The sequence below is a fragment of the Dama dama genome, chromosome 18, assembly GCF_033118175.1.
Source record: "Dama dama isolate Ldn47 chromosome 18, ASM3311817v1, whole genome shotgun sequence".
Classification (NCBI taxonomy): Eukaryota; Metazoa; Chordata; class Mammalia; order Artiodactyla; family Cervidae; genus Dama; species Dama dama.
This window is the reverse complement of record NC_083698.1, coordinates 82,625,442-82,637,410: the sequence shown is the minus strand read 5'-3', so window position 1 is coordinate 82,637,410 and position 11,969 is coordinate 82,625,442. Positions and strand designations below refer to the sequence as shown.

General features: G+C 48.3%; 1 protein-coding gene across 1 annotated transcript; it reads left to right on the top strand.

The window, feature by feature from the left end:
- Positions 1-3,838: 3,838 nt before the first annotated feature.
- On the top strand, positions 3,839-6,154 carry FEZF1 (FEZ family zinc finger 1). The gene is made up of 5 exons (XM_061166390.1): positions 3,839-4,267; positions 4,418-4,639; positions 4,829-4,963; positions 5,221-5,353; positions 5,784-6,154. Exons 1-5 carry the CDS (start codon positions 3,839-3,841, stop codon positions 6,152-6,154), a joined length of 1,290 nt encoding a protein of 429 aa, XP_061022373.1.
- The last annotated feature ends 5,815 nt before the right edge of the window (positions 6,155-11,969 follow it).

Sequence of the window (11,969 nt, the reverse complement as noted above, 5' to 3'; positions counted from 1 at the left end):
ATTACTTTTGCAAAACAGAACTTTCTTCTTTTCTCAGAAAGTCTTAAGTTAGAGTTTGTTATCTGGTTTCTTCCTACCAAAGGTTTTTCTGCTTCCCTTACCCATCTCATGCAAGATAAACCACCCATTTGAAATTCACCTTCCATGAGGATTTCAAGTAGCCTTTCTGTGGAAGGGAAGGGGAAGGATACTTAATCGTCAGTTCTAGTGAGCAAAGGGGGATTATAGGATTCTCCAAGAAAATCCAAAGAAACCAAGTTTCTATTTTGCCATTAACAAAACAAACAGGTCTCTTTTGCATTCTTTTAACAGGCAATTTTAAAGTGTTCAACTGTTACAGAAGCCTCTAAATTTGTCAAATAAGCTCTGCTTTCATCGGTGGTGTTTTTGTTATTGTTATTTTCCAAATGTGCTTGGGAAAAACCCAAAGTACTGGATAGATTTGTTAATAAAATGGAAGATTTGCTGAATGTTGTGCATTTTGTTTCAGAGTCCTAACTTAATAAAGATTTTTTAAAATTAACATAGGTTAGTTTTTTTAATGGAAAATATTCAGAGAGTGTTAGACTCACAAGACCTGGATTTATAAAGCACCTCCTCAGTCTTTAGGGTAAGGAAGATCCAGTCTAGTAAAGGACGGATATAATTGCTACTTTGCGATATTTGTGTTACTCAAATGGCACTATACTTTCACATAACACTTGTCAAAAAGGCAAATCAGCAAGAGACCAGTGAAAAGCAAACCATTGAAATATTAACCCTACCAAATACATATACTTTAGCCAATAATTTTCCTTTATAGTTCAGTGTCCGATGAAGGAGAAATTTACCGGGGTCAAATCAAGGCTCTTTGCCGTTAAGGAGGAGGGAGTGGGGGAGGGGGAGAAGAGGGAGAGACACGCGACGAACGTAAAACAAACTGGTGGCATTCAGGCAAGGAGACAGGTAACGTTCCGGCAGCGGGTGAGTTGTACATGTCAGCTAAGCGCTCCAAAGCTTTCCAGAGTCGGGCAGTTTCGTGCTTCTTTGCTTTTTCCTTTAAACCTGGCACTGCTTCGGAGGCGTGCAGCAGTTGGGGGGGTGGGGCGGATTTTTCGATGTTGAGAACCGGCAGGTAGGAAAGGAAACCTGATCCGCCCCCAAAAGGCAGCAATTAAATTCTTAACCGCGATCCATCTGTCGTGGGACCCCCACCCCCGCTTTCCCTTAGCAAAGCCGTCCGGCACTCTTTGTCTGAGCAGGGGAGAAGACACAGGTTCGGCGGCCCCAACAGCAAACGGAAAGACAGTTTCCAGCCTGGGCACACCCTGGGTGACTGGGCTTGGGCCGAGGACCGCTCCGAAGTGCCCCCGGAGGCGTGGTGCGTTTTCCGGGACCCCGGCCCGCGCTCTGCGCTCGCCCCATTCTGCACTTCTCTACCGCGGCATCTGTCCTCTCAGCCCGGCGCCACCTCGAGACCTGAAACCGGGCACTTGCAGGCCTAGTGGCTGAGGTCGGTCGCATCTGGACCTTCCCCCCACCTGGCCCTTCGGCTACCTTCAACTTCCAATAGGACTCACGCCTCCTCCCCCATCTCCTTAGCAATTGGGCTTCCCCCACCCCCTCACCCCCATCCAGCCAGCTGCTCTGCTTCGCGGTTGGGCATCTCTCCGGCTCTCCCAGCCCACATTCTCTCGGTTTCCACTCTCCTTGGCCCGCCGGGCAGAGACGGGATAGATCCCCCAAAAAGGACAGAGAGGGTGGCCCCTAGCTTCTGCGGGGCAATGGGGTAGGAGAAAGGAACTGTTTTGGAGTATTTTGAGGTCAATTTCCTCCGCTTGGGGTCCAACTTTGCATTCGGTGTGTAATTTATCAGCGGCTCAACAATTCCAGGGTTTCTAGTCTGCTCGCATCCAGCTTCCCACCGGCGACCCTTTCCATCGCTGCTGCTGGAAGAGGACGCCCACGCCCGCTTGGCCCGATGTCTGGCACCCGCCACCACCCGTTCTACACGCACCCATTCGGGGTAACTCACCAGGTAGATGGCATCCTGCGCTGCTGCGGGTGGCCACTCACAAGGGCTTGCAGGCCGCGAGACCCGGGGGCTGGCATCTCTGCGCTGTTCCTCTGCCTCCCGGCGCGAGCTCCCGCCTCCCACGTCCCTCCGGTGCAGCGGCTAGTGCTTGCCGGGCACTAGCACATCTGGCCGCGAGGCTAAGCTCTGCACGATCGCAGGCTGGCCAAGGGGAGCGACCAGGACCGTGCGCACCGCTGCGCCCGGAGCGCACCTGGCCGCGCCGGCCTGAGCGGTGAGAACCCGCGCTGCCGAAGTCGCTGGCCCGGGAGTCTTCCGGGAACACTCCTTAAGCTCTGCAACAACTCCTGGGGAGTTTTGGCCCAGGCGCCACACCCAGAGGGCGCTTGGAAGAGAGGCGTTGCAGGACAGAGTCTCCAAGCGCTCCCTCCGAGACGGAAGCGCGGATAAGGCCACTCCCGGAGCGCAGGCAGGTCGCTGTGCTCATCGCCCCCATTTGCCCCCCTGCACACTCACCCTGGCTGTCGCCCGCGCTTCTTTGGGGAGGTGTGCGGACACCAGCAGTCAGAAGATTGGAGGGGGGAATCAATAAGATTGCTTCCCTTCTCTGCCCAACAGTTATTTTAAATGCTCCGAGAGAGCTCTAGCTCAGCGCAGGTACTTAAAAGACTCGTTCCGGGAGAGCGCGCGCGTATATCTGTGGGTGAGGGGGGCGGGAGTGGGCTCGGTCCTAGTCGAGGTTTCTTTTGATGCGACTCCCGCTTATTCCCTGCCACCCCTCAACTTTGTGGATGGAGCGTGTCTTTCCCAAGCTTTTGTCATGGCATCGCACTTACAAAACCACAAACACAAAACAAGCCTCCGAAGGCCTTTAATTCTCAGGGGCATTTAGGGAGGCCAGTTACCTGCTGGCGTCTTCCAAATGGTCCAGAGTCGGTTCGGGCCGCGGAGACTTCGGGATTCCGGGAGCCTTCGGTCCCGGGCCCCAGAGGAAGAGAGAGACTGCGGAGGAGAAGGCGCGGCTCCCACCCGGGTCCAGCACCGGCCCGGAGGAACCACGCGGGGAAGGACAGGCTTTCGCTGCCGGAGGCTTCCTGGCCGTGGCTTTCTAGAGCCTGGCGTTTGATAAATATAGCCTGGCGTTTGCCCCTGAATTAGAGTCTGTTTCCTTATTTAGCCCTTGCACAATGATTTTAGATGATGTCATTTAGAGCTAAACGAGAAAATTGATCTCAGATTTGCTTGGCCTCTAAAGCCTGGTTAAGCAGATTGAGAATTAAAAAGAGAGAGGAAAAAGCAAAGTGGGGGCGGGGGGCGGGGGGCGGGTGGAGGAGCCCGAAGTGTGCGCGCAGGAGTGTGTGCGCGGAGGGGAGGGCCAGCCGCGCGGAGGAGAGCGCCCCCGCCTCTTCTGGGCGGGGGAACCTCACTCACCAATGAAAAGTAGTCACTGACTGCCGAGGGGGAAAAAAAAGTTTTCCTGTTGACTGTTGGAAGCGAACTGAGCAATTATCTAGTTTACCTTCTCCTCTTGGAAGTTAACGATTGGCGAGATCTTGGCTGCGTTATTGACACAACACTTTCTATTGATAGAAATAAGTAGTGATTGTCCCCGAGTCATTGGTGCGCCAAGAACTCTGCGATGGGCTGGCAGGAGTCCATTGGGCTGGGCAGGCAGGTTCGGCTGGTGATGCTGGGGAGGAGGAGGAAGAGGCTGCTGGTGGTGATGGTGCCCGTCCCCCTCTCCGCAGGTCTGTGACAAGCAGGGAACAAGGCAACGACGGCGCAACCCGGCCCCGGCTGACGACGGACGCCGGCGACTCCGACATGGACAGTAGCTGCCACAACGCGACTGCCAAAATGTTAGCGACTGCTCCGGCCCGGGGCAACGTGATGAACACCTCCAAACCCTTGGCTTTCTCCATCGAAAGAATCATGGCACGCACCCCCGAGCCCAAAGCCCTGCCCGTCCCCCACTTCCTGCAGGGAGCCATGCCCAAAGGGGACCCCAAGCACTCGCTGCATCTTAACTCGTCGATCCCCTGCATGATTCCCTTCGTGCCTGTGGCGTACGACACGAACCCCAAGGCGGGGATGACGGGCTCGGAGCCCCGGAAGGCGAGTCTGGAGACTCCGGGGGCCCCGGCCGCAACACCCGCGGCGCCCGCGTTCAGCTGTAGCGACCTGCTCAACTGCGCGCTGAGCCTCAAGAGTGACCTGGCCCGCGACGCGCTGCCGCTGCAGCAGTACAAGCTGGTAAGGCCGCGGGTGGTCAACCATTCCTCTTTCCACGCCATGGGCGCCCTGTGCTACCTGAACCGAGGTGACGGCCCGTGCCACCCGGCGGCCGGCGTCAACATCCACCCGGTGGCCTCCTACTTTCTCAGTTCCCCTTTGCACCCGCAGCCAAAAACGTATTTAGCCGAAAGGAATAAACTGGTGGTCCCGTCGGTGGAGAAGTACCCCTCGGGAGTAGCTTTCAAAGACTTGTCTCAGGCTCAGCTGCAGCACTATATGAAAGAAAGCGCCCAGCTTCTGTCGGAAAAAATAGCATTCAAAACCTCTGACTTCAGCCGAGGCTCTCCAAACACCAAACCCAAAGTTTTCACTTGCGAAGTGTGTGGAAAGGCAAGTCCTGGGGGGGCGGGGGGGGGGGCGGGGGGCAGGGGGCGGTAAGTCTTCCTTCCTTCTAAATTTATTTTGTAATTATTTGTATACACTTGTTAGACTGTTATCACCTCCTTCCCTTTCCTCTACCCGGGGGTGTTCTCCAAGGGCTGTTTGGGCTAACCTGTTGTACTTGTGTTTAATTTTAAGGTCTTTAACGCGCACTATAACTTAACCCGTCACATGCCGGTGCACACAGGAGCCAGACCCTTCGTTTGCAAAGTGTGTGGAAAGGGCTTCAGGCAAGCCAGCACCCTGTGCAGACACAAGATCATCCACACCCAGGTGTGTTCGACTGTGTCAATTTCACCTGGTTTGTTTCCGAACTGTTTTGTTTTTGTTTTAATGGCCGATAGACTCTTGCTCCTTACAGTTAAGGTTTGTTTGAAATGTGCCGGCTGGACGAGGGGGAAATGCCGGCACTGTTTGCCTTTGTTCTGCTTAAAAGCATGAGGGAGAGCATGACAGTGTTTTGAGTTTTTCAGACTCCACTCACTAACAAAGTACCTTCACTTCCCTGCTTGTTTCTTCTTTCCGCTTAGGAAAAACCCCATAAATGTAACCAGTGTGGCAAAGCGTTTAATAGAAGTTCTACTTTAAACACGCATACCCGAATACACGCAGGCTACAAACCGTTTGTGTGTGAATTCTGTGGCAAAGGATTTCATCAAAAAGGTATGGAACCCAGGAGGCGGTGTCTTTCGCGGGAGTCTTACCGAAAGCCCTCAGTTCTGGGGGCTGTTTTGGAAGATGTGTTTTAAGTGCATCTAGTTACCGGCGCGTGCGTTGCCTTTCCAACCTCCAACCCGTAAGTGGGATTAGACAAAGGCACGGCTCGTACACAGAGGGGGTATTTCTTTTTAACTTCTTGTTCTTGTTTTATAGAATTGGATTAATAACTACTGTATTGAAATGTGGCGGGAACGACTTCATGGTCGATATTTTAAAATAACTTCGGGGAGCCGAGTGCAGGTGGGCAGCTAAGTCCTGCCCGGGGCTGTCGGATCATTGGCCCCTCTTCTCCCGCCTCCTGGTCCCTCCATCGTCTGCTCCTCCCTTTTCAAGCTCTTTTCAGGTCCACGTCCCTGTCGTTTGTCTGTTGCAGGGAATTACAAAAACCACAAGCTGACCCACAGCGGGGAGAAGCAGTTCAAGTGCAATATTTGCAACAAGGCTTTCCACCAGGTTTACAACCTCACGTTCCACATGCACACGCACAACGACAAGAAGCCCTTCACCTGCCCCACGTGCGGCAAGGGCTTCTGCCGGAACTTTGACCTCAAGAAGCACGTCCGGAAGCTACACGACAGCGGCCTGGGGCTGCCGCGCGCGTCGGCTGGGGAGCCAGGTGCCGACCCGTCGCCCCCTCTCCAGCCGCCGCCGCCGCCGGCGACGCTGCAGCCTCTGGCGGCTCTGCCGCCGCCGCTGCCGCCCCCGGGGCCCCTGCAGCCTGGGCTCCATCCGGGCCACCAGTGATCAAGGCCAAAGTCTCTTCCCCACCCCAGCCGGGGTCCCCACTCCCGAGACAGCTGGCGGAATAGAGCTGGACCTCTCTACCCAAACTCGTCTGTAGAACCCAGGGCATGTTGGGCCCCACGCGTTAGCGCCAACCAGAAGCCTCTGAATCCCCCGGTCTTTTCGCCTCTTGCATGCACCTGCTACATGGTTTCCTGTATTATATGCTATATAGGCACTAACAATTATGAGAAAACTTGGGGGTTTGTTTGTGTTCTGATTTTTTTTTTTTAATTTGGAAAGACTTTCATCTCGGGTGGAGAGATTGTGTTTCTTTTGTTTTTTAAAACAAATTTTCTGCTGTATTTATTGAGATCTGTATTATCCTACGCGGTGATGCTGCAACCGTTTTTATTTTATTATTGTATATATTCCCATTGTGTTGATTCTGCAATCTCAAAATGCCTGCCGATTGTTTATTACCATTTCCTCTTTCCCTGAGGTCAAAAAAACTCTGTGTGTATGTTATATATACACGCATAGATGTGTCTGTTAAGACACATGCCACATTCATGAGCGCACATGCACATATGCACACATACACGTTAGATAAGGGTGGTTCATTATGGATGAATTTGAAGTTGAAATTTTGGTTTTGATTCTTGCACGTGAAAACTGATTCATTGACTGTTGGAAATAAATCCTTGGAACATGCTTATTTAATCAACAACCTTCAGGGCTCTGTTCCTGTTTTTCAGCTAGAGATCACTGATTCTGACCCCCTCAGCCTTCTTTTTTAAAATAGTCAACCATGGATTAGTACCGCCCAATGTTCTGAAAAATTCACCAAGAGCAAATAATAGTCTCTCCAAATAAGAGCAAATTGTTACAACTCTGGTAAACTAAGGAAATTTGATTCAGCTCAAAGATAGAAGATGTGGAGCTTTCTAACAGGAGCACATCTTTGTCCTGGACCATCGGATGTATTTGTGGTGCAAAGTTAAGTGAGAACAACATATCTGGAAGGTGCATGTAATATGCATCTTCACACAGGATTACAAGGATGCCTTGTAGATGGGGGATCTATTGTTCATATCCTGAAGGCACATACTGACTTGTACACAGCTGGCAAAGGGAGCCTGCATGTTTTTATGTGTCTATGTATGTTTGTAGACGAATATACCTCCATTCAAGGAGGAAACATGGATGAAAACCAAACTGTGGCGGGTGCCAGGTCCTTGAAATGCTTCAAGTGTTAATCAGCAGCTCCGCTGTGAGCTTGGGCTCTGGTGTTTTCTAACTGCAAGTCTCTCCTGTTTTCTTGCCAAAACAGTGAAACAACTGCTAAAGACTTTAATTAAGAGGGGTAATTAGTTCAGATTTATCAAAGCCGGGTTGTTATACTATTAGCTGCTCAGTAGAAGCTGCCAGACAAGCTCCCAGCCCAGCCCAGTCATCCCGCTGCAGCGGGGCCACATCCAGGGAGAGAGGCTGGGGGTGGGGGTGGGCAGTGGGCAGCAAGGGTCCTCGTAGGCCCGGGAGCCTCGGGGTGCCTCTCGGCCCCTCCCTCGGCCTGGCGCTCCTGGCAGGCCAGGCTACGATGCAGAATCCACCGCGGATCCTCACCAAGAGCTTAGGATCCCCTCCCGCACCGGGGCAGGGCGGTCTTCCCGGCCCTCCTAGTACCTCGACGGCCCCAAGAGGGGTGCGGGAAAGGAGTTTAAATTTTTGATCTGGCCTCTCTTTTGTAAGCCTTGGGGTGCGCTGAAGGAAATGCGGCGAGAGACGACTGGCGGAAGGAAGGGAAGATCGGCAGGGGGCATCTCCCTGCAAGGCAGCAAGTTCCTTGACAACCAGAGCCCCGCATTTTCAGGTAGTGGAAGGACTGACGGCTTCCAGGATCCCTTGGAGGTCCAAGAGTCAGAGAGGTGGTAGACACCTCGACCACCGACGAGTAGGTGAACAGGTCTCACAGGACACCCTAGACAAGTTCTACTGGACCCCTCTCCGGTTGGGGAGCCCAAGACCCCGGGCTCGGAGTGGACAGCAGAGCTTCAGAGAGTCAGGAATTCCTGGTTGTGCGTGCAGAGGTCGGTCGAGACTTCTCAGCCCTTGATCTGGGACGCACGCCCTTCCTCACCCCATTGGCCCCCAGGGCACTGGGACTCTGAAGTCCCAATCTGGCAATCTGGAAACCGAACCCCAAACTTTCTCCTTTCTTGACCTTCCCACACCTCACCTTATCCTTTGCTGAGACTAGATCCCTGTTAGATTTAACTTCAGAAAGAGATGGAGAGTTTTGAAATTCCATAGGTGGGTCAATTCTGAATCTGCGAGGCTGGCAGAACGGCCATTCCCGTTGAACATCGCAGCCAAGTGGAAAATCTTGTCCGAGCTGCTGGCCACATTCCCTCAGAGCTGCCTGAACCCCAGGGAGCTTGGGGGAAATGTCTCCTAGCTTATGGGCATCCACTGTTTCCGAGGTGGCTTAGTCGAATCTTGAAAGCGTTTGTTCTCTTCAGGTACACAGAATGAAGTCAGAGGTCATTATAAAGGGCAGAAAATGGCCTTTGCCTCTTGAATTTATTCTCAATAAGTATTTGAACTTATTCTCAAAACCAAGATGTAATTCTCCCAGACTTTCAAGGTTACACAATTTTACTGATGGAAAAGAAAATGAGCATATTTGAGGAAAATTGCTAAGCCATAAAACACTTATAGTTAGGAAGTACTTATAAGTGGTCCTCCCATCTTTTAGCCCCTGGCCAGTGTACCTTGACTTGTGTTGAAAAATAAGTTAATCTAGGGAAGGATAGAACTGGTCTGCTGAGGGGGGCCGAGGTATAGAGAATCTGTTATTGTAATCTGGAATGACCTTTTGCAGGTCTGATTTGGGATGGGGCAGCCATTCCAGAGAAGACAGGCAATGGAACTGTTGTCTGTCTGGTCACAGGTTTCAGTAGCCTGAAGTAGTGATGATTAAGTAGGAGAAGCCAGAAGGAAATTCTCAAAACTAAGCACTCAGGAGAACTACTTGTCAGGAGGTGAATTATCGACGAACTTTGATTTATGACAAAGCTGTTAGAACTCACTGAACATCAAGGAGAATCTCTTTAAAGACAGGATGAGCTTAGAGATTAGTTGGAGTGGTGGCGACTGGAGGAGGGGGTGTTGAAAATTGATGAAAAGGGCTACTTAGCTAATAGTCAATAGAAGACCTTACAGTTCTCCCACTTCCAACAGATATTAAAAGGTGCCCCTTCACTATCTAACCTGAATGTTTGTGTTTGTGTGTGCTTATATAAATGTCTGTTTTCATTCATGAGATAGGCACCCCAATGGTATGCATCGCAAATTGACTCATATCCCGATCTGCTTTCTTTAGCCAGCAAATTCTCTTCTTTATGAAGGAAGAATGGCCAGTGTTCAGATTATCTGCAGAGGAAAACGGTTTATCTTCAACTCTCAGCTGGAGTTATTAATAACTTTGGGTACGGGGGAAGGTGGCCCATCAGACTACAGGAACCAGTTTTAGAAAGTTACTGATCTGGGGCCTTATGTTTTGTTCAGTTTGGGAAAACAGAATGTCGAATGGAATTAATAACATAAGTAGTTGATGCCTATCAATTTTATTTTAACCCAGATCCCAAATTCTGATTTCTGATAATCTCTTCTCAAAGGATATAAAATGTTCCAACTTTAAAAAATTTAGTTTGAGAACAAGTTGTTATTGTGCAAGATTAGGACTGAAGTGTCAATTTTTCAATAGTAAATGAAAGCATTTTTAGGGGCTCATCAGAGCAGTTATTTGTTCATGAAGTTTGCAGCTTAGTGAGTTTCTTGTAGAACTTTGCTCCTGTCTAAATGTGAAAGGAATGAATCCACAAGGTGCAATGGAATCTAATTTCCAGAAATGTGAACACTATTTAATAATTGCCCCTTAGCGGTAGATAAGTTAGAAATCATAATTTTGTTAGATATGGTGACAAAGCATTGACTAAATTATAACTGTAATGGAACATTTTGTCTCTGCAAAATATTTATCCCCAAATATATAGTATAAAATACAAATGATCTCAAATTCAAAATTAGGGTTTTTTTCTTATAGAAACATTTTTTGTCACTTTATAAACCATTTTAATAGGTAAAACCTTTATGACACATAAAGTTTTTGATTTTAAGGGATCATGACTTGCTCTGTTACAAACAGCATGAAAATTAAACACAAACCTAAGTCTCAGTGGGTAAGAGTATGCAGTTGTTGTCTGGTCCCAGAAAACTTTGCCTTTTTCTATATTTTTTCCAAAAACACATGTTACTTTCACACAAGAAATTGTTTCCATTAAATTAATTAAAGACCAAAAAAATCATATTTGCAATTATAAGATACCTTATTATAGATTTCATTGTTTCTAGAAGTCTATTCATATGTCCATTCCAGCTCTAGGCAGACTAAAAACAAAGATACATTCATCAACACACTGGTTATTTATATTCTCTTGGTGTTGAAGCAATTGCCAGTTCAAGCCAGGATAGGTTACTTACTCCAGGCAATAAAGAAGAGAAAGCTTGGTTTTTAAATGACCTCAATAGGAAAATCTACCTCTGCTATTATATTTTTTCTGCTTGTATTGTGACATGTTGCCCATAATGAACTTTGAAGAAAAGTAAAAATCCATCATGCATTTGACCATTCAAATATCACAAATAACCATACACATTTTCTGTTCAAGTTCAAGGTGATTTTGGTGTCAAATGAACTCATATTGCTATTGGTCTTATGAAGATCAAGTTACTAAATAAAAATGAAATAAAATTCTGTCAATAGAAGTCTCCAGGGCTAATATTTTGCTGTCAAACAAACAAATGTTGCTCATGGGTACAAAGCTATGGGAGTAGGGAGAGACAGCATCATGTACCAGTTCCTCACTCAAGCTACAAATCTATTCCCCAGTGAAGAACAGATTTCCAGTCTGATTGAATGCTCTTCTTCTTGATAGCAATAATATACACTTTTTTGTGTGAGAAATATAAAAGTTCAGAGCAATGCGGAACCCTTGAAGCGTAGTAGCAAATATTGAGATGTCTCTTGATAGCCCACATAGAAATGTAACTGGAGGAGAAATTGGCAAACCGCTCCAGCATTCCTGCCTGGGAAATCCCAGGGACAGAGGAGCCTGGTGGGCTACAGTCCATGGGGTTGCAAAGACTTGGACGTGACTGAGCACACACGCATGCATAGAAATGTAATTTGTCAGTTAAATGTGAACAAAACCTGGAATTGGTGAAACATTCCACACATGTAAATTTTTTACACAAATTTCTGAATAAGATTTGCATTTTTAAAAATTTCGGCTAGAACTAAAGTTTGGAAGAAACCCCTATAGAACAAGCAGTTTAGTTTCTTCAACAAACAGTAGTAAGAGAGAGTGGGGAAGGAGAGCTGGAAAAAGAGAAGCAAGTGGTACAGGGAGATATAGAAAGGCTGAGGGCAAGGAGGAAAAGGATGAGGACAAGGAGGAAAAAACCTATCACTTACAAGAGAGTTTTAAAAATTTTATTTTTAATGTGGGCCATTTTTTTAAAGTCTTTATCAAATTTGTTACAATATTACTTCTGTTTTATGTTTTAGGCTTTTGGCCCAAAGGCGTGAAGATTCTTAGCTCCCCCACCAGGGATTGAACCTGTAGGTTGCCAGGGGAAGTCTTAACCACTGGACCACCAGGTAAATCCCAAAAGTGATTTTAAAGATGGTTGCTATATTTTTAACATAGCTACTTAACAGTTGTTAAAATAGTTGCTATTAATAATCAATTGCTACATGTAAATCTTATTT

Coding starts and splice junctions, on each gene's coding strand:
- FEZF1 (XM_061166390.1), top strand. CDS start 3,839: ATGGACAGTAGCTGCCACAACGCGACTGCCAAAATGTTAGCGACTGCT. Junction 4,640..4,828: donor CTTGCGAAGTGTGTGGAAAG/GCAAGTCCTGGG, acceptor TTTAATTTTAAG/GTCTTTAACGCGCACTATAA. Junction 4,964..5,220: donor ACAAGATCATCCACACCCAG/GTGTGTTCGACT, acceptor CTTTCCGCTTAG/GAAAAACCCCATAAATGTAA.